Source organism: Garra rufa, chromosome 25, assembly GCF_049309525.1.
Source record: "Garra rufa chromosome 25, GarRuf1.0, whole genome shotgun sequence".
Classification (NCBI taxonomy): Eukaryota; Metazoa; Chordata; class Actinopteri; order Cypriniformes; family Cyprinidae; genus Garra; species Garra rufa.
Window position 1 is genome coordinate 17,932,918 of NC_133385.1, and position 23,259 is coordinate 17,956,176.

General features: G+C 33.3%; 1 protein-coding gene across 1 annotated transcript in view; it reads left to right on the top strand.

The window, feature by feature from the left end:
• Positions 1-18,827, top strand: part of LOC141301374 (synaptotagmin-10-like) — a 39,462-nt gene extending 20,635 nt beyond the window's left edge. The window contains exons 2-5 of the mRNA XM_073831614.1: positions 9,927-10,047; positions 11,875-12,046; positions 15,195-15,324; positions 18,344-18,827. Coding sequence (XP_073687715.1) covers positions 9,927-10,047; positions 11,875-12,046; positions 15,195-15,324; positions 18,344-18,415 — 495 coding nt within the window. The 3' untranslated portion in view covers positions 18,416-18,827. The remainder of the gene's footprint in view (positions 1-9,926; positions 10,048-11,874; positions 12,047-15,194; positions 15,325-18,343) is intronic.
• The last annotated feature ends 4,432 nt before the right edge of the window (positions 18,828-23,259 follow it).

A 23,259-nucleotide genomic window follows, 5' to 3' on the forward strand; every position in this document is an offset into this window, starting at 1 on the left:
CCTATATTTTTTAAGAGTGTAGGCTTCATAATTTATCACTTTTATGATGCTTTTTATGATTTTGTCCTTAGTCACTGTTTAATCTTGTTGTATTCAAAAATGGCAGTATAAACATTCTTTAAAGTTTCTCCTTTTGTGTTTCATGGGAGAAATAAAGACATAGAGGTGTGGAACAACATGAGAGTGAGTAAATGATGGCTTTTTAGTGAACTAATCCTTTAAACAAAAGCCTCTAGCTTTTTATTTCTTCATTTTGTGAGCTGCTTGCTTTAAAAGACAAAGCATTCGTCATTATAATGAAGCAACCAGGATTTGGTTTGATGAGAAGAATCCAATTTAGGATTTAATTTGCAACAAGAGTCAACCTCTCTTACCTCTCTGTTAATAAAGGTTGCGCTTCGTATGGATGAGACGGAGGCAACAAGAGGAAACATTACCTTGCTCCCTTCCCCACACTCCCTTTCCTAGACACTAATTATTAGGTGCAAAGAACAACAAACACAAACTGCCTACATTACATCAAGCCCACAGGCCATTACATTTATTGATCTTTCAGCAAACTTCTAAGATGCCATCTAATATGAGATGAAATATAATTCAAGTAAAATTGCCAGGATTTTTTTTTCCTTTCATTTTTAAAAGCTCCAGTGTGTTGCTATTAGGGATGTAAAGATATTATCAATATTGTGGTATTGCGATAGCAAAACTCAATATTTTCGTGGTCACATTTTGATATGAAATGATATAGGTCTTACAGGCAAAAAGTGTAGATTTTTATAATATCCTAACATAAAAGGTCTTTAAAGTTGTGTTTTGGCCCACTATGCTTTGGCACAATATCTATCAAACAAACTAAAATTTCCTTCAAAATAAAAGCTTAAATGGGTAACGTTACTGCAGTCCAAATTCAAAATGTCTCTTTCAAATGTAATAAAGAAAAATTGTAATTTCCCTGCTGTAGTGTAAAGCAAAAATAATATACCTTTGAAATATTAATTATCATTTATTTTACAGTGCAATTGTTTTACAATATATGGCTATTACTTTCATAGGAATAACAATGACATAAAATTATTATTAATATATTATAATGTGTTTGACTTCTAAAACACCAGTGTGAATGTAATTTAGACTGAGACAGCATTTCACAAATAAAAAGAGGGTTGAGTCCCCTTTAAAGTTCAGGTACAAGTCAATTAACTTTTTTTCTGACTTAAATTTTCTTAGGAACGTGGGTCGAAGCTCTTAATTTTGAACTCTCAAAGTGCTTTAGATAGAAGAATTTAACTTCAAAATGTACACATTTTTTTTTTGTCTTTTTTATGTTATTTAATATTTTAGATTTTTTTTTTTTTTTTTTTTTTTTCCAGATTTTGATATCGTCACATCCATAGTACCTACAATGCAAAGTTGTTCACTTTTGGTTTCCAGGGTTCAAATTGTAAAATTTGTAATATTGTGAAATATTATTACAGTTTAAAATGACTGTTTTCGATTTTGTAATGTAATTTATTCCTGTGATGCAAAACTGTATTTTCAGCATCATTACTTCAGTCTTCAGTGTCACATGATCCTTTAGAAATCGTATTAATATGCCGATTTGCTGCTCAAGAAACTTTTTTTTTGTCTTTATCAGTGTTAAAAACAGCTGCTCAGTATTTTTTGCTGAAACGGTAGTACGTTTTTTATTTTTCAGATTTATTTTAATGAATAGAAAGTTAAAAAGAACAGTATTTATTTGAAATAGAAATATTTTGTAAGAGTACACTGAGTACATTTTGTAAGTGTTTACTGTCACTTTTGACCAATTTATTGCATTCTTGCTGAATAAAACTAAATTAAAATAGTAATTTTTCCCCAAAAAAAAAAAAATTCAAACAGTAGTCTATATTTCTATTGAGGAAGACAAAAGAAAAAATTCAAAAAACATGTTTTTGGGCCACATTAAAGGGATAGTTCACCCAAAAGTGAAAATTCTGTCATTAGTTACTCACCGTCATGTTGTTCCAAACCCATAAGACCTTCTTTCATCTTCAGAACAGAAATTAAGATATTTAAGAACGCAGGAGTTGGCATTCTGATGTAGAACGTCTATCTCTTTTAGTTCATCTGTAAATTATGGTTAGAATAACTAAGGGTAGGCAAAAAATTCTGGTTTGGAATGACATGAGGGTTTAGCCTGGCAAGCCAGACCCACATAAATGTAGGGTCTGGGCACTCTCCATAGACAGGGCTCAACCGGAGGGGTGGGATAAACGGTTGTCTTTCAAACTCCTCTCCACGCAATAGGATAGCGCTACAACCAATCAGAGACTTAGTCTGTCAGGTGACGTAGTCAGAGCGACGGAGATTTTTAACGAAAATCAGTGCACTGTGCAGTCTGTCAGCCAAATAATAGACATAGATGGGCACTAAACCTTTAAAAGTAAACAAAAACATGCACAGACAAATCCAAATTACACCCTGCTCTGATGTAGTATACGCAAACACCGGAAGGGGAAATCTGTGAAAAAGTCCAGGATGAGTTTGCGTAAGCAAACGTAATCTTTTAGCTTTAAATGGGTTTGAACAACCAGGATAAGCGCAAGTAATTACCATTTTGAATAGCCGCTATATCCACAATCTCTGTGCACTGTGTGAACAATGAGTGTCGTATACACGCCACAGATCGCTTCCGGTGTTTGCGTATTCTACACCACAGCGCGTTCACATGTAACGAGCTCCTGCTCAGGACAGATGGACGTGGCTGTGTATCCAAAGTAAAAAATTATATAAATACTGTTCAGTTTTCCACGCGTAATTCACAGAACCAGGAATTCATGTCTGACGGAACTTATGGTCGCAGGTCAGGCGTCATCATGTTAAGCCCGCCCACCGACTCGTGATTTGCCCGGTACATCTTGGATTTTTCGGAATTTTAAGTGAATTGAGAGTAACTAGACTGACCTTGGAAGCAAATGTAATTTGCTGCCGCTAGGGGCGCGTCTAGATTCTAGGCTAATGAGGGTTAGTAATTAATGACAGAAATTTCATTTTTGGGTGAACTATGCCTTTTTAAGTTTTAAAAATATTTTCTTTTGTATTCTGCAGAAGAAAGTAAGTCATTCTGTACCTGTTTGAAACGACATGAGTGAATATGCCAGTGGTGTTAGAAAAGGTTGTGTTTGCTGATCCTTTATAAGTGTTTGGACTAGGTGTTTGAATCCTTCTTCCTGCATTGAAAAGGCAATTAAAGGTGATAGAGAACTAGTTTAGGCTGTGAAAGTGCATTTGAGTCTGAGAGGCAGGAAAACACCAACCAGTTCCAGTTCATCCCTGTAGAGCATTAATGAACACGGCCCTCAGCATAGCCGTCAGGAGCGGACGCAGCGCTGCGACCTGGCCAGATAATGAGCCTATCTCTGCTGTTTGCTTCTTTGACCTTTCTGCTTCACCGTAATAGACGGAGCCTCCCACTGTGCGAGAAGCCCGAGGGCTCTGAACTGCTCAGGATGGGACTGATCTATCTTAACAGGCCCTCTGAGCTCCTCAAATACACACAATCACAGATGATTAGATTTGTCAGGAAGCCTTAGAAGCCCAATGAGGTGTGCTGACCACTCATGCAGTTTCCTTTACAGTGCCCAAAGTCGCTTTAAGAAAGATAGTAAGTCCATGACTGGCCTTCAGCCATTTTCTTGTTTTAACATCCTGAAAGGAGAAGTTCACTTCCAGAACAAAAATGTACAGATAATTTACTTACCCACTTGTCATCCAAGATGTTCATGTCTTTCTTTCTTCAGTCGTAAAGAATTTTTTTTTTAGGAAAACATTTTAGTATTTCTCTCCATATAATGGACTTCTATGGTGCCCGCGAGTTTGAACTTCCAAAATGCAGTTTAAATGAGGTTTTAAAGGGCTCTAAATGATCCCAGCCAAGGAAGAAGGGTCTTATCTAGCAAAACGAATGACAAAAATGACAATTTCTATACTTTTTAACTTCAAATGTTCGTCTTGTCTAGCTCTACGTGTACTCTGTGTATTCCGGTTCAAGACAGTTAAGGTATGTCGATGAACTCCTAACTTCAAATTCAAAATCATCCTACATCGCTGCAGTAGTGTACAAAGTAGTGTACAAAGTACAAAGATCATCAAATACTTTTTACAAAAACAGTGATGTAACGATTTTGAAGTTAGAGGAGAAAATGAGCTGGGTTTTTTTTGACATACCCTAACTGTCTTGAACCACAGAGTACACGCTTCGCTACATAAGACCCTTCTTCCTCATCTGGGATCGTTTAGAGCCCGTTAAAGCCTTATTTAAACTGCATTTTGAAGTTCAAGCTCGAAGGCACCATTGAAGGCCACTGTATGGAGAGAAATCCTGAAATGTTTTTCATTATGACTGAAGAAAGACCGGCATTAACATCTTGGATGACAAGGGGGTGAGTACATTATCTGTAAATTTTTGTTCTGAACTTCTCTTTTAAAGGGATAGTTTACCCAAAAATGGTGTATATGACTTTCTTCTTTTAAAAAAATACAATCAGAGTTATATTAAAAAATATCCTGGCGCTTCCCAGCTTTATAATGGCAGTGAATGGCTGTTGAGATGATTTTGAAGTCCAAAAAAGTGCATTCACCCATTCTAAAAGTGCTCCACATGGCACATTGTTCCAGCAAACGACGTAGGACATAGACCCCAAACTTTTGAACAGTAAATGTGTAATACTTTACAGGGCAAGACAAAGTTTTTTCTGTAATGGTATCTGATGGGCCTCATGCAACTTCGAGATCTTATATCCGTAGGGGGAAGAAAGATATGGTAGGCTAATGATAAAAGTTCTTACATTCTCTGAGCAAGAGCGTGTCCATTAACATAGATCAGTTAATAATTGACAGCACGTGAAAGTTCTGGCAGCTGTGGGATCGGCCAGTGCTTGGCTGCCATGTGCATTAAAGGCCCATTTGGGTTCAGCACACACTTTGATTCATTACTAATGCATGGCCGTCATCTTCTTTTTCATTCTGTTGTGTCATTGCATTAACGCGCCGAGATGAACCGCAGAACAGAATGTATGCATAACACTTGACCGCGGGTGACCCGCAAACTACAAAATTACCTAGATGACATTGGTTATATCGCGATTGTGCTCTGGGGTAATGTAACCCTGGTTTGCTTTAGAGGGCTTTTTCAAGCAGTTGGTTAAAGGGATAGCTAGTTCACCCAAAGATGAAAGTTCTGTCATTATTACTCACCCTCATGTCATTCCAAACCCGTAAGACCTTCGCTCATCTTCAGAACACAAATTAAGATATTTTTGATGAAAAATCCTGGAGCTCTCGTGAACGCATGTCAACTAACAAAGAAAAGAAGAAATTGTTAAATGAAGACTTTTTTTGTTTTCTTTGCGCACAAAAAGTATTCTCATAGCTTCATAAAATTGAGGTTGAACCACTGATGTCACATGGACTATTTAGGACCCTATTGGAATAGCTCAGTTTCTTCTCCAAAATGAATCACATTTTTGAGAGCCTAAACCCCTGCTGAAAAAACCAGCATATGCTGGTTAGGTATGTTTTGGTGCTGGGATGCTGGTTTATGCTGGCCCTTTGCTGGTTTATGCTGGTCCTTTGCTGGTTTATGCTGGTCCTTGACCAGCAACATGACCATCATTAACCAGCTAAGGACCAGCATTAGGGGCCGTTCACATGTCGCGCCTAAAACGCGTGGAAAACGCTAGGCGCGCCACTTTCTTCCTTGTCAACAAAGCGCTCAGGCGCTTGCGCTCCGGAAGCGTCTGCTGTTTCTAAGCAACCATCAGCTGCGCTCTAGCTCCAAGCAGAGCCATATAAAAAGAGAGTTGCGACACGCTTTGATCTCGCCGCCGCACGGTCACGTGGTTCATGGAGCTCTCAATAGTTCCAAACAGCTCCGCGCTGTCAATGTGTTTGAATGGAGTTAAATAGGATAGACAGCAGTTTTACTATATTTGCAGCAATTTCGAGTAATTATTGACACATAATGTGCATTGATTGTGTATTGATAACTTCTCTGAATACGCTTTACAATCGCATTTTATTCTGGGGAGTGATAAAGAGACATAATTAATATGTTCTCATACTCTTTGGCAGTCAAATGTGACCAAACACCTTAAGTGTAACTTTTATTCAATTAAATAACTGTAATATATATAGTTAAGTTCTATTTAGTAAATATTTTGAGGAGGTTTTTTTGTACTTAATATGTGCAATAATGATCCTGACCATTTAAAAGATAACATTTTCTAATATAGTATTTAGATTACAGTTAGTGTAATATTTAAGGTTAAATACATCTGCATGTGTATTTGGACATGATCAAACACTCTTTTTTTATACAGTATGTTTCGATTTAACGATTTAATGTTAAATAAAAAAAAAAGTAATTTACTCTTGTTTTATGATATTCAAATATACAACATAAGTGAATATTATAAAAGGCAAGCAAAAATGGCATTTAACATAATAGAAAAGATGAAAATAATGTTTAAAAAAACACAAGGCAACGAATTGCATTCAGCATACATTTTTATCGTGTTTCTTGAATGCAGTCTTTACTGAAACTCATTCAACCTCCTACAGTGAGAGAAAGATAGCAGAAAGACTAAAAACATAAAAAATATGACAACTAGTATCTGGTTATGGTCGCTATTACGGTGTTTCTCACGTTATCCAGCTGCATTTACAGTTTAACTGTTTATTTTTTAACGATAAACATTAACTATAACACGCTTCATAAAACACCACTATTGGCCAGTTTTTCGAGAGGTCAACTGATGCGTTAAAATGTAAAGAAATGCAGTAATTTCTTCAATATACTTGCGACTGTGCTTGAGAAGCGCTGAAATGAGAAGCATTCTGAAAAGTTGAGATGTTTTTATCTCGATGCGGCGCGGACGCGCCTGGAAAAAACGAGCGCGTCGCACCGTTTGCATCGCACCGTTTGCATCCATTATGCACGCGCAAGCCGCGCGTCTACATTTAAAATAACGAATTTGAGCGCGCAAAAGACGCTACATGTGAACGGCCCCTTAACCAGCAAAGGACCAGCATTAACCAGCAAAGGACCAGCATAAACCAGCTAAAACCAGCATCCCAGCACCAAAACATACCTAACCAGCATATGCTGTTTTTTTCAGCAGGGACATGCTCGAAAACTCATGAAATTTTGCACACATGCCAAAAGTAGTGAAAATTTACATCTGAATTGGTTTTAGAAGTAGGTGTGGCAATTAAAATGGCTTCATTGCGCCGCCTATAAAATTTCAATGAAGTGCCCCTAGAGCTGTTTCAATATAAGTATGACATTTGGTGCACACATGTAACTCCTCCTGAAGATTTAATGACAACAACATTAAATTTGGTCAGTCTAATCTAAAGGCCTTTGCGATATTACATTGTGAAGATCTTGAGTTTCCGTTGAAGGGCGTATCCATGGCGGCCTGACAAAGTTCAATGTTTCGTCATGAAAAAAGAAGTTGTTGTAACTCAGCCATACAATGTCCAATCTGCCCCAAACCTCACAGGTTTGGCAAGAGTCCTGTCCTGAAGACATCTTAAGGCCAATATTCAGTAATAATCATAGCGCCACCTATTGGCAACAGGATACATCATGCTTTGCACTAACTCAAACATACCATGTTTAATCTGCACCAAACTTCATATGTTTGATAAAAGCGTTGACCTGAAAACGTCTACATGCCAGTATTCAGTTGTAGTCATAGCGCCACCAGCTGGTAAATATAATTGACTTTTACGTAGTCTTCTTATATTTACCACTTTAAATGCATATTGCTCACTGTTTGCTGTTTTCCTAAAGCCACTGGGTGGCGGTGAGCCCGGGTGCGAGGGCCTTTTCAACACTGCCTGCAGCTTTAATTTAATGATGCTCTTACTACCTTTCTGGGCCTTGAACATGTTAGTTGCATTGCTGTCTATGCAGGCTCAGAAAGCTTTCAGATATCAAAAATATCTTAATGTGTGTTCTGAAGATGAATGAAGGTCTTACGGTTTGGAACGACATGAGGGTGAGTAATCAATAACAGAATTTTCCTTTTTGAGTGAACTATCCCTTTAAGGTTTCTTTTTGCCTGAAGTATAAGAGACTTCTTTTTAAAAACATAAAAAATCACAATCATATACAGCAGTACATCAGCTTGTGAAAGACTTGTGTGTGCGTTCTTCTGGTGCCGTCAGCCAATTAGTGCTGTTATATTTTTATGTCGTATTCATATAAACAGTCATTATCATAAATTTGAGTGGTGTACGTGTGACAAGATCACCATTAAAGCGATAGTTTATGCTTTGTTGGCTCCTAATACACTGAGGCTCATTATGATGAGATGTTAATTATGGATGACATTTTTAGTTTGTTATACGAACATGTCTAATTTAGAAAAAAAAAAAAAAAGGTGCAAATTGTGGCTATTTTCAGAAGTGATAATTAGACAGCAGGTTTCTGCTTGCTGTTAGCGTGGATAGCAAAGTGCAAGAACAGGACTCCCTTGAGGTGAAACACTTCTCTATTCCCATAAATCTGTATTGAGTGGTTACTGTACATGTCAGACAACCGTAATATTATTTTATTTCTTAAATGAGCCGTTTTGTATGCTGTTTTTCCATTTATAATATTTCTTGCACTAAAACAGTTGTAATTTAGCTGGAGGTGAATGTTTTCTACCCTCTTTCTGATCTTTTAAAATGAACAGGCTGTTGTTGCGTGTGTCATGAGTTGCTGTGTTTACATGCAGGTTTGCTGTGGGGTCAAATACGATTGGCACTGCACATTTTTCAATAACCGCGTCTTTGGCAAACTTGAATTACCGTGTGACACATTCATAAATAGGGCTGGGCGATTAATCGAAAAGTAATCGAAATCGACATTCAGAACCTATAATCGTTCAATTTTTCCAGGTCATTTATTTCAATTACTTTCCCTACTGCGTGTGGAGTCACGTAACCCAGCTCCATTAGGCTACGTTATTCCGCCGACGTGTCGATGGAGAGCTTAAGCAGTATTTATACAGTAAAAAGTATTTACAGGATATACAAGAGTAATTTTATTTAGAAAAGATACTGCTTATTTTCTACTTTTAATATTTATTTTATTTTATAAATAATTTATTTTGTTTCCAAAAGTGCAAGTTATTTATTTTCACTAATTTAAGAAAAATGTGACTTTTCGTTTTAAGCAATTTGTGCTTTAATTTCAGTTGTTCAACACTGATGTTCAATAAATAATCATAGATAGTAGATAGTGTGTGCACCCTTCATTCAAAAATCTCTCACTTGTAATATGTGAGCATATTTACTGTACAAAACTTGTCAGTGAACTATGAGGGCAAAAAAATAAATATTATTTAAATATAATTTTATTAATGAATAAAATAATCGTTCATTAATCGTAATCGGGTTAAAATGTTCAATTAATCGAGATTTTGATTTTAGGCCAAATCGCCCAGCCCTATTCATAAAACAATATGTGCCTTTCAGCTTTCTGTTTGAAGAAACTCTTAATTATACACACTATATTTGGTTAGTTTGGCCAAAAAATGAAAATTCTGTCATTAATTTCTCACCTTCATTTTGTTCCAAACCCATAAGACTTTCGTTCATCTGCAGAACACAAATTAAGATATTTTGGATGAAATCCGAGAGCTTTCTGACCCGGCAACACAACTGACATGTTCAAGACCTAGAAAAGTAGCAAGGACATCGATAAAATAGTCCATGTCACATCTGTGGTTATGAAGCTTTGAGAATACTTTCTGTGTGTAAAGAAAACAAAAACAACAACTTTGACATGGGAGAGAACAAATGTTATGTGATTTGCACTAAATCAACTTTTTATGATATGATTCTGAAGTTAATGTGTCCTGTTTCTGTTTCGCTGTGTTTTTTTCTAGGATAATGTGGATCTGGGAGATCTGATGTTCTCTCTTTGTTACTTGCCAACTGCCGGCCGACTGACAATAACGATAATTAAAGCCAGAAATCTTAAAGCCATGGACATCACAGGAGCGTCTGGTAGGCTCTTCGCCATCCTCACCTCTAAATGACTTATTGTCTCTGTGGTAATGATTTTTTGGTGTCATCATGACATGTTAAAACATAGGGCGCCCTGGGCTCTCTAAAAGAGCATTGATTTAATCGACCAAACACTTGAGAATGTGGCAGGAGATTTTACATACACAAGTAGTTGCTAAGTGGGGTTGGGTAAAATCCAGAAATTTTTTGTAGTTCCTTTAACCACAGGATGTTGCATTGGAGTAGAATCAAAACAGGTTGACAAGAAGAGCAATTAAAAACATTTACAGAAGTGCTTTTTCACCCTGGTGCATCAAAAAACAAAGAGAGAGAAAGTAAAATAACATAAAATTGTATATAAAAAAATTAAAAATTATTATTATTTTATCACACACACATGTAAATATTAAATAACTATAATGTGTGTGTGTGTGTGTGTGTGTGTGTGTGTGTGTGTGTGTGTGTGTGTGTGTGTGTGTGTGTGTGCGTGTGTGCGTGTGTGCGTGTGTGCGTGTGTGTGCGTGTGTGCGTGTGTGCGTGTGTGTGTGTGTAATTAATAATAATAACAATTTTATAAATTAAATATAAGGTTATATAATTATAATTATCTTACAGATAAATTACATAAATATTGTATAAATAAAACAAAAATATAATTGCTATTTATTGTATGTTTTTACAATATCTAATTTAAAAAAAAAATTTCTAAATGTCTTTTTGTTATTAACTATTATATAAAATATTATATAAAAAGAATTCCTAATCATAGTCTTTTTTTTAAGTGTGTATATTTAATCTAAATTGTGTAAATTAAATCGAAAATTATATACTTATAAGATATATATGATAAATGTATAAATAAAACTAAAATTTCATTGCTGTTCATCGTATGTTTTTTTATGGAAACCACCACTGATTTAAAAAAAAAAAGATAATTGGAGCTTTATTTTCACAATTTTGACAATTGCGAAATTACATCTCGTAATTCAGATTTTTTTTTTCTCAGAATTGCAGGATACAAACTTGCAATTATGACTTTTTTTTTTAGAATTGTATGATATAAACTCTAAGTTCTAAGAAATAAAGTTGCAAAATTGCAAGTTATAAAGTCAGAATTCTAAAATTTTTCTCAAAATTGCCTGATATAAACTCAAAATTGTGTTATAAAGTCAGAATTTAGAGAATTATCCTCGCAATTCTGGGATATAAACTCACAATTAGAAAAAAGTCACAATTGCAAGATATACACTGGAAAAAAAGCCCTAGAAAAGTGGGGTTTTGGACAATATTGGCTTATTAATTTGTGATAATTTTGCACTGAGAAGGGACAACACAAAATACGAAAACATATTTTATTACATAAACAAGTTTATACACAGAAAAACTAAAATTTCCCATTCATCAAAATATCCACCATTAGCAGCTATTACAGCTCTGCATAATCTGGGCATCCGAGCTGTCAGTTTATTCAAACATTGACTTGATATATTACTCCAAGCCTCCTGAAGGATTGCCCAAAGATGATTTACACTATGCTGATATTGACCAAAACCACACTTTGCCAGGGGTGTTTCCAAACTTTTGGAGGGCAGTGTAAACTTGCAGTTCTTAGAAAAAAGTCACAATTGCAAGATATAAACTCTCAATTCTTAGAAAATAGTCACAATTGCAGTGTAATTTTATTTATTTAGTTTATTTTTTGCCAGGGTGGAAGAACACTTTTGCAAATATTTAAAAAAAAAATTATATCAGGTCATTTTAATTCCATTTATACATTTTTATTTTTCTAAATGGCTATTTATGTGCTTTTTTTTTTTTGTCTTTAAGATCCTTACGTAAAGGTTTCTCTAATGTGTGACGGCCGGAGACTGAAGAAGAGGAAAACCTCAACGAAAAGAAACACTCTCAATCCAGTCTACAATGAAGCCATTGTTTTTGATGTTCCACCTGAGAACATCGACCAAATAAGTCTTTTAATTGCAGTAATGGACTATGACCGGTAAGATACTAATGTTACTTATTAGCTTCTAACCTAAAACTAGCAGCATCACTCACATCATAGTACTACATCAGTGTTTTTTGTCACATTTACAACCAAGCGAACTAAAGCAATAATCAAACACATTCAAATATGTAGCAATAAGAAGTCTAATCAATTTGAGCAAATTGGTTTATTTAAACGAGTCAGTTACATGATTCAGAAACTATTGACTGATTGTGTTCTTGGTTCATGGACACCACATTTTCTAGTCTTTTTAAGGAATAGTTCACCTAAAAATTTTAATTCTGTCATTGATTATTCTCTCTCATGTCATTCCAAACCCGTAAGACCTTCAGTTATCCTCAGAATGCAAATTAAGAAAATTGTAGCTGTGCAACTGACAAGTTTAAGACCCAGAAAGTCAGTGGTTCAACCGTTATGTTATGAAACTACGTGAAACCTTTTGGTGCACAAGCAAAACTAAATTCTTGGGGGAAAAATTTTGAATTGCGGGATATAAACTCACAATTCTAAAAAAATAAAGTCAGAATTCTAGGGGAAAAAGTCAGAATTCTGAGATATAAACTCACAATTCTGAGAAATAAAGTCAGAATTCCAGGGAAAAAAGTCAGAATTGCGAGATATAAAATCAATTCTGAGAAATATAGTTTCAATTCTAAAAAAATAAAATCATAATTTTGTGGAAAAAAGTCAGAATTCTGAGATATAAACTGACAATACTGAGAAATAAAGTCAGAATTCTAGGGGGAAAAAAGTCAGAATTGTGAGAAATAAACTCAATTATGAGAAATAAAGTTGCAATTCTAAGAAATAAAGTCGTAATTCTGGGGGAAAAAAGTCAGAATTGCGAGATATAAGCTCACAATTCTAAGAAATAAAGTTTAAACTCTGAGAAATAAAGTCATAATTCTGTGAAAAAAGTCAGAATTCTGTGGAAAAAAAGTCAGAATTGCGAGAAATAAACTCAATTCTGAGAAATAAAGTTGCAATTCTGAGGAAAAAGTCAGAATTGCAAGATATAAACTCAAAATTCTGAGAAATAAAGTTGCAATTCTAAAAAATAAAGTCAGAATTGCGAGATATAAACTCAAAATTCTGAGAAATAAAGTTGCAATTCTGAGAAATAAAGTCATAATTCTGTGGAAAAAAGTCAGAATTCTGAGATATAAACTCACAATTCTGAGAAATAAAGTCAGAATTCCAGGGGAAAAAGTCAGAATTGCGAGATATAAAATCAATTCTGAGAAATATAGTTTCAATTCTAAAAAAATAAAGTCCGAATTCTGGGGAAAAAAAGTCAGAATTGCAAGAAATAAACTCAAAATTCTGAGAAATAAAGTCATAATTCTGGAGGAAAAAAGTCAGAATTCTGAGATATAAACTGACAATTCTGAGAAATAAAGTCAGAATTCTAGGGGAAAAAAGTCAGAATTGCGAGAAATAAACTCAAAATTCTGAGAAATAAAGTTGCAATTCTGAGAAATAAAGTCAGAATTCCAGGGAAAAAAGTCAGAATTGCGAGAAATAAACTCAATTCTGAGAAATAAAGTCATAATTCTGGAGGAAAAAAGTCAGAATTGCGAGATATAAGCTCACAATTCTAAGAAATAAAGTTTAAACTCTGAGAAATAAAGCCATAATTCTGTGAAAAAAGTCAGAATTCTGTGGAAAAAGTCAGAATTGTGAGAAATAAACTCTCAGTTCTGAGAAATAAAGTTGCAATTCTGAGAAATAAAGTCATAATTCTGAGGAAAAAGTCAGAATTGCAAGATTTAAACTCACAATTCTGAGAAATAAAGTTACAATTCTAAGAAATAAAGTTTAAACTCTGAGAAATAAAGTCATAATTCTGTGAAAAAAGTCAGAATTCTGTGGAAAAAAGTCAGAATTGCGAGAAATAAACTCTCAATTCTGAGAAATAAAGTTGCAATCCTGAGAAATAAAGTCATAATTCTGGAGGAAAAAAGTAAGAATTGCGAGATATAAGCTCACAATTCTAAGAAATAAAGATTAAATTCTGAGAAATAAAGTCATAATTCTGTGAAAAAAGTCAGAGTTCTGTGGAAAAAGTAAGAATTGCGAGATATAAACTCACAATTCTAAGAAATAAAGTTTAAATTCTGAGAAATAGTCATGATTCTGTGAAAAAAGTCAGAATTCTGTGGAAAAAAGTCAGAATTGTGAGATATGAACTCACAATTCTGCTAAATCAAGGTGCAATTCTGAGAAATGAAGTCAGAATCACAAGTTATAAAGTCACAATTCTGACTTTTTTTCCCAAAATTGTGTGATATGAACTCGCAATTGCACGTTATAAAGAAGAATTCCAAGATATGAACTCAGTTCTGAGAAAAAAGTCAAAATTGCAAGATGTAAACTTGCAATTCTGAGAAATAAAGTCACAAGAAAACAAAAATAACTTCATTCAACATCCACGACACACTGATGTCACATGGAAATTTTTTACAATTTTTGTGTGAACTATCCCTTTAAGTAGCTTCAATATAGCTAGTTACCTTTCATTAGCATCTTGCATTACTATGTTTTTAGAAACTGTAGCTTGACTATAGTTCAGCTTGTTGAAATAACCAAAGTATGGAAGCGGCAAGCATCCGAACCAGCTCGGTCTTGTGAGATAAGCCTGTCTTTTCAAAGTCGCTTCCCCAACAGTATTGTTAGCCCTTCAGTTTTAGCAGAGCTAATCCAAACGTACAGCTAGCAGCGCGGAGGGAGCTAGTGAGCTCTCGCTGTCAAATTTGAACTGAAAAAGTGTCTCATTTAAATTAAAGATGCTTTCATTTTGGCGAAGCACAGTGCTCAGAGACTATAGAAGTTTATTCTTAGTGCTGGTGGGTGATCTGAGGAACAGCCTGAGCTGTATATTCCCAATGCAGTCGGAGATTCGTATCAGATTTAGATCACTGTCCTGTTTGAGAAGTACGAACCGTAGCGTTTCAGTGTCTCGACGCTGCTGCACAAGCAAATGAATAGAGAATGGATGGAGACAGAGAGATCTAGTGAGTGAAAGGTATATACAAGTATATCTTGCAAAAATCATATTTTCGACACTTTAAAGTTGGAAAAGAGACATTGTTTGGGTTCAGCTGTCACATTTGAAGTTTGGATATGCTCTTCTCGTTCACAGCGTAGGTCACAATGAGGTTATTGGCGTGTGCCATGTGGGAAACAGAGCTCAGAGTTTGGGACGCGATCACTGGAATGAGATGCTCACGTACCCACGCAAACCCATCGCCCGCTGGCATCCACTTGTAGAGGTAAAGTTGAGCTTGTGATTAGCACTTTATTTCAATTTCAAGACTTACATAATTACATTTGCTTATGTTTTGAAGTGTTCCGAATCAATCGGTAAATCTTTAAATTTCTGGGTGTTCTTTCAGATCATATAAATAAAACACATATTCAAATGTTAATAGACGTATCTATTTTGCAAGCTAAAAGGCACAATGACATCTTTTGGGAAAAAGAATAAAAGAATCACACAGTATGATGGAATGTACTCATGCATAGCAATGGGAAATATGATCTATTCGAATAATGACATACTCCTTTTCCAGTATGTACGGATGTGCAGTATGCAGTGCTCCCATTTTATTTTATTTTTAGATTTTATTTGAATTTCTTTGTATTTAGTTGCTATAATCTATTTATATTATCTTTTTTTATTTATTATCAATTTATTTCTATATTTCTATATTTTTCTATAATGTTTTTTACTTTTTATTTTAATAATGTTTTTATTATTATTTATTATGCTTTATTTTTAGATTTTATTTTTGTATTTATTTGCTATAATGTAAATTTAATGTAATTGTTATTAACGTATTTATGTTTTGTAATATATTGTTTTTATTTGCTTTTATTATTTATTATATTCAGTTTATTTATTAAACAAAATAATACAAAAGGTTAAACTATGTTAAGGTACAATAATCATAACAAAACAATAATAAAATAAAATACTATACTATACATTTATTTTTCAAAGTTGTGGAAAACACACACAGATTCGATACTCCGATGTTACATATTACATTTCCTATTTTATTTTATTTCTATATTTTATTTATGTATTTATTTGCCATAATGTAATTTAAATGTATTTATTTATAATTAAATATAATGCATTTTTATGTAATGTATTTATTTTTGTTTGCTTTTATTATTATGAATTTTTTATATATATATATATATATATATATATATATATATACATTTATTTTTAATAATATTTTATTATTTTTATTTTTTGGTATATTTTATTATTTATGTATTGTCTATTATTTAGTTTCTTATTTGTTTGTATTATACAGTATTTTTTTATGTTTTTCAAAGTTGTGGCAAATAAACACAGACTTCACATACTTAGATTTTTTTTTTAATTCGCTTTAACTCCTATTTTATTTTATTTAAAATTTATTTTTGTATTTATATTTATAATTAAATATAATTTATTTTTAATTTGATTTGTTTATATTATTTTTATTTGCTTTTAATAATAATATTTTATTTGTAATTATTTGTATTATACACTATTTTTAATTGATTACAAAATTGGAAAATACACATAGACTTCACATACTTTGATATTACATTGGTTTTAACTCCCATTTTATTAGACTTGATATTAGACTTATTAGATTTAGACTTGATATATTTTGATTTCTTTTGTATTAACCCATTTTATTTATTTTATTTTGATATTAATAATTATTTAATAAAAATAATTATTTTATATTTTTTATTTAATTAGTTTGTTATTTTGATTTGCTCTTATTATTTATTTATTATTATCTTTTTTGTGCACAGAATTTATTATTTTTTCTAATAATAATATTTCATTATGTATTTATTATTATGTGCATTTTATTATTTTTGTATTGTTTATTATTTCTTTTATTAATTTGTATTATACACTCATTTTAATGTACAAAGTTGTGAAAAATACACACAGACTTAACATACTTTGATATTACTTTTGCTTTAACTCCTGTTTTATTTTGATATTAATTTTTCATAAAAATCGTTTTATTTTTTTAGATTTAATTTTTATTTGCGTTTTTGCTTGCTTGCATCATACACCATTTTAAATATACATTATTTTCATGGTTGTGGAAAATACACCCACTTTGCCACATTTTAGTCTTATTTATTCTAGCGTTTACGAACAATAACATCCTACTTCCTCCTTATTCCATCACTGTGCTTCTAAAGGTAGGCCAAGTGGCTGAACACCAAATAGGTTTTGCTGAAATGTATTCATATGGTAATTTTTACATTTACATTTACAATTTGCAATTGGCAGACTCCTTTATCCAAAGCGGCAATTTCACTGAAAGCATAACACATTAAATGTGGTCATGCGTCCTCTGGAAATCAAACCCATGATTTAGCACCATACTCACTGTATTTGGCTTTGTGGCATCTATTTTGCAGCTTAAGATCAGTAGATGATTTTGATTTATTTTTCTAAAAGTTTAAGTATGTTTACTTTCGACTTTACATCATACGCTGCCTTTATTACATCATGCAAAACAGCATTGCAATAATTATTGGACCAAACCTATAAAAAGCTAGCTGAGGAAACACTATAAAAGCTAGCGAAGAGCTATTTCAGGTGATAATATTTCAGCAGAAAAGTGCAGTTTAATGGCTTATTTATGTGTACCTCCAACCCCTCTGAGGAAGTCTCTTAAGTTAACACTCACTTTCATCATCTCCTTTCTCTTTTTTTAAGGCTTTTCACACATTACTGCTCTGAAATCTTGTTTGCAAATCTTTGACCTCTCAGGAGCACAGACTACACATCTTCAATAATTCACAATCCCTGTCCTCCTCAACCATGTTATGCTCTTGGAGCCACAATCATATTAAACCAAAGGGAAGCCAAAACCTCTATAGCCTCGGCACGACTCGCATAAACAAATACGAAAATCAAATCTCAGGGGATGGAGGTCAGCATTACGTCAAGCAAAACAAAGACGTTTTAGAGAAAACTGAGAGCATTTCGTGGAGATTTCAGCCGATTTTAGCAGCCGTGGCACAATCGCAATTGATCCGAAGACAAAAATGAGCCATTTAGCCGCTAAGAGGACCTATACACACTAAGTGACAATACACTCGTAATGACATTGCAGCACTTCAGCCCTTCAGTGTCACAGAATTCAATTTTATTTCCTCCCACGATGTGTATTACCTCTGCGCTTTAAATATGATTCTCAGCATTTGATCTGATTTGAGTTCTCCTCATCTAACCTTGATTTTTCTCTGTGGCAGTGGGTTGGTCAGAGCACGGCCGGCGGTAGCCAAGGCTCCTGTAATTCCCTGAGGACACCTCCTTCCCCGTAATGGATGCCGTCAAATTTCTGCCACCCGGCATGGTCCGATTCACAACTTTAATGAAATGGAAGGAGCGAGAGAGAGACAAATATCTCGGTTCTGTGAAAGGTCACTTTAAATGTGTGCACACACTCGATGCAGTAAACACCCAGGACTCTTTAGGCGTAAGATTTCCTGGATAGAAGAAGAGTGTCAGGTCCACTGCATGTGAAGTTGACTGTGTGTGAGCAGCATTTGGTTATATGAGCCTTGAACATTGTTCTGCTTTTGTTGAAAACTTTAGTTGAGAGTTAAGTATTTTTGACATTGTCATGTTTTCTGTATCTGTATAACACATTGTAATACACTAATATCGTTTGAAGTGTAGTGCATGAGGTCTATTTTGTGGTATTTTATTGTAAAGTCTTACTGTATAAAAATATATAAGAAATGCATATGACTTGAGTCATGATTTATGCCAAAACCGAGAAACAAAAACTTTGCACTGTAAAAAGTTTTCACCAGTTTCAACTTAAAAACTTAAGTTTAGCAGCTGCCTTAAAATTTTAAGTTAAGTCATTTCAACTCACAAGTTAAATCAACTCATTTTTATTGTAATAAGTTAAAATAACTTGTAGTTTCAAGCTGATTTAACTTAAAATTTTAAGGCAGCTGCTGAACTTGGGTTTTTAAGTTAAATCTGGTGAAAAAGTTTTACAGTGTGGGAAAAAAAACAGATGTATTATGGTCAACAAGGCTACATTTATTTGATCTAAAAAAAACAGTAAAAGAATAATATTGGGACATATTATAACAATTAAAAGTAACTTTTTTAACATATTTTAAGATGTAATGTATTCCTGTGATGGCAAAGCTAAATTTCCAGCAGCCATTCATTAATCATTGCAGAAATCATTCTAATATGCTGATTTGGTGCTCAAGAAAGATTTATTATCATTTTATTAATATTGAAAACATGTCCTGTTAAATTTTTTGTGGAAATAGTGAACAACGAAGAGCATTTGTTTGAAATTGAAATCTTTTATAAATGTCTTTACTGTCACTTTTGATCAATTTATTGCATCCTAACTGAATAAAAATATTAATTTATTAAAAAAAAGTACTGTCCCAAAACATTTGAACAGTAGTTTGTTCTCTTTTTTTCAGATGTTTAAATTAGCTTTTTTGCATACTCTGTGAATATTTATTTATTATAATTACATTTTATTTTTTATTTACTTTAGGCTTGTCCTATTGATGTTTGCATCTGGTTTAATAGAGAAGACCTGGCCAAGAAAGACTGCAAGCAGATTCAGACAGTAAACTTACATAAATACACAAAGCAATTAAAAAAACACACATTTAAATACGAGCAAAAAAAGAATTGTTACAACAGTTGCGATAAAACTACCTGATGCTTCATTCAATGCAGAAAAGTTTCAGTACAAATCACTCAGAAAGTAATTTATATTCAATATTTGTGTGCAGAGTATTGCTAAAAAGCAATATGTTGCACTGTAGGAGGGTTATTTGTATTTTGTGACATTTCATTCTGTGAAGATGAAGTTACATTTTTATGGAAGCCACTGGATAAAAAATAAAAAAGGTAATTGCGACTTCTTATCGCACAATTCTGACTTTTTTTTTCACAGTTGCAAATTTACATCTTGCAATTCTGACTTTGTTTCTCAGAAATGAGATATGAACTTACAATTCTGAGAAATAAAGTCAGAATTGCGTGATATAAATTCACAATTGCAAGTTTTAAAGTCAGAATTCTGAGAATTGTAATAAACTCGTATTTTTTCCCCTTAAATTGGGACTTTATAACTCACAATTGCTTTGAGTTTATATTTCTCAATTTGGAGAAAAAAGTCAGAATTGTGAGGAAAAAGTTAGAATTGCGAGATAAACTCACAATTCTGACCTTTTTCTTAGAATCGCGTGATAAAAACTCGCAATTGCGAGTTATAAAGTCAGAATTGCAACAGATAAACTCACAATTCTAACTTTTTTTCTTAGAATCGCATGATAAAAACTCGCAATTGCGAGTTATAAAGTCAGAATTGCAACAGATAAACTCACAATTCTAACTTTTTTCTTAGAATCGCATGATACAAACTCGCAATTGCGAGTTATAAAGTCAGAATTGCAACAGATAAACTCACAATTCTAACTTTTTTTCTTAGAATCGCATGATAAAAACTCGCAATTGCGAGTTATAAAGTCAGAATTGCAACAGATAAACTCACAATTCTAACTTTTTTCTTAGAATTGTATGATATAAACTCGCAATAGCTATAATGTCAGAATGAACTTGCAGCTCATGAATTGCATGATTTAAACCCACACCTGTGAGTTATAAAGTCAGAATTGCGTGATATAAACTTGCAACTCCGACTTTTTCCGTTGAATCGTGTGATATAAACTTTTAACACACAATTGTGAGTTATAAAGTCAGAATTGCTAGACATAAACTCGCAATTCTGACTACTTGCAGCTCATGAATTGCGTGATGTAAACCCACAATTGTGAGTTATAAAGTCAGAATTGCGAGAGATAAACTCACAAACTTACAACTCACAGCATTGCTGGATACAAACTCACAATTCTGATAAATGTAGTCAGTATTGCGTGATATAAACTAGCATTTCTGACTTTCTTAGAATCGAGTGAGAAAAACTCACAATTGCAAAAAATAGTCAGAATTTTGAGATATAAACTAACAATTGTGAGTTATAAAGTCAGAATTGCGAGACATAAACTTGCAATTCTGACTTTTTACTTAGAATCATGTGATAAAAACTCACAATTGCAAGAAATAGTCAGAATTGCGTGATATAAACTCACAATTGTGAGTTATAGGCCCGGTTTTACAGACACGGCTTACGCTAAACCAGGATTAGGCCACTGTTCAGTTAAGACTTAGATTTTAGTCTAGGACTAGGCTTAAGCCTTGTCTGTGAAACCGGGGGTTAAAGTCAGAATTTTGAGATATAAACTTGCAATTGCAAGTTAGTCAGAATTGCGTGACATAAACTTGCAATTTGAGAAATGTGGTCAGAATTGAGTGATATAAACTTGCAGTTGTGAGTTTTAAAGTCAGAATTTTGAGATATAAACTCGCAATTGCAAGTCGTAATTTCAGAATTGTGAGATATAAACTCACAATTGTGACTTTTTTTTAATTGTGTGATATAAACCCGCAATTGCAAGTTAGAAAGTCAGCAAGATATAAACTCACAATTGTGACTTTTTCCTCAGAGTTGCAGAAAACTCGTAATTCTGACTTTATAACACAGTTCTGAGAACATATCAGTCTTTTCCCTTAAATTTAGACTTCATTACTTTGAGCAATTGCTTTGAGTTTACATCTCTCAATTCTGACTTTTTTCTCACAATTGTGTTTATATTGCACTTTATATCTTTGTGACTATATCTTGCAATTCTAACTTTATAACTTTCAATTGCAAGTTTGTATCGTGCAGTTCTGAGAAAAAAGTCTGAATTGTGAGAATAAAAGTTGCAACAACATTTTCTTTTTTCTATTCAGTGGTGGAAATAGGCTTCCATACAGCTTTTAGCATGCTGCTTCAGCAGGTTATTTGTTGGAGCTGTCTCTACAAAGGCAAAAGCACCAAAACTAATATTTTACTTTCCTGAATGAGCAGAGCAGTGAAAGATGTGAAGCTTGAGCTTTCACTGTATTTTTTTCTCTCATGATTCACCTTCTTGCCCTCACTCTTTTTAGACGGTGTCATCAGGCCCTGACCACACATGACTGATGCTCCTCTATCCTGAAATCAGTCGAGGGGAAAAGATCCTAACACAGAGGTCCCTGACAAAAGGGAACGAAATTGCAATCTGCAAGAAAAGATGATTGATGGCTCTTTAATCAGTGTCCTGCTGCACTAAGGCTTCCTGACGTGTGGAGCGACCTGGGTTCACATCGGTGCGAGGGGTCTAAACTTTTAAAATGATGCTTGTCATACTGTGCTTTTTACCGGAGTCAGCGGGCGAGAACTGATGATAGAAAAGATGCTCCTGTCAGTTGGCAGGTGGAGATCACAATTACTGACTGCTGGTAGTGAGAGCTGATTGCTAAAGACACACGGAGAACTTCAGTCAGGGAGATTCAAGAAACGAGAGGCTTCCAAAAGTTACTGATAATAGACGGCTTACTGGACGTACAGTATTTATGTCATTTGTTTAAAATACAATTTTAAAATGTTGAACAAAATTAGTAAGTATTAGGAAATAATTTACTTCAAATTGGGCTTTAAAAACATTGTAGGGTTGTCACAATATCAAAATCAGTAATTGATACCAATACCAGTCAAATTTCGCAATTCTCAAAATTAATTTTGATACCACAGCAAAAAATAGCACTTTTCATCTAAAAAATAAAATACATTAAAACTACTTTTTTAAAAATAAATATTTATGGTATTATTAACTAACTAAATTTTATTTGGCCTTTTAAATATTTGTCAATAAACCAAAATTACTTCACTTTAAAAAAATAAAAAAAAAACATTAATATTAATATTATCAAAATAAATTTTACCCAGCCTTTAATTGTTAATAAAGCAAACATGACTTCATTTTTTATATTTAAAAAGTATTTGTCAATTAAGCAAACATTGATTCTTTTTTAGAATATTTATGTGAATATTATATTAATATTAACTAATTAAATTATATTTGACCTTTAAGTATTTTTCAATTGAAAAAATATTGCTTAATTTAAAAAAAAACATTTACATTAATATTAATTAACTAAATAATTAATTTAATAAATTAATATTACTTCACTTAAAAAAAATACATTCATATTGATATTATCAAAATAAATTGTATCCAGCCTTTAATTG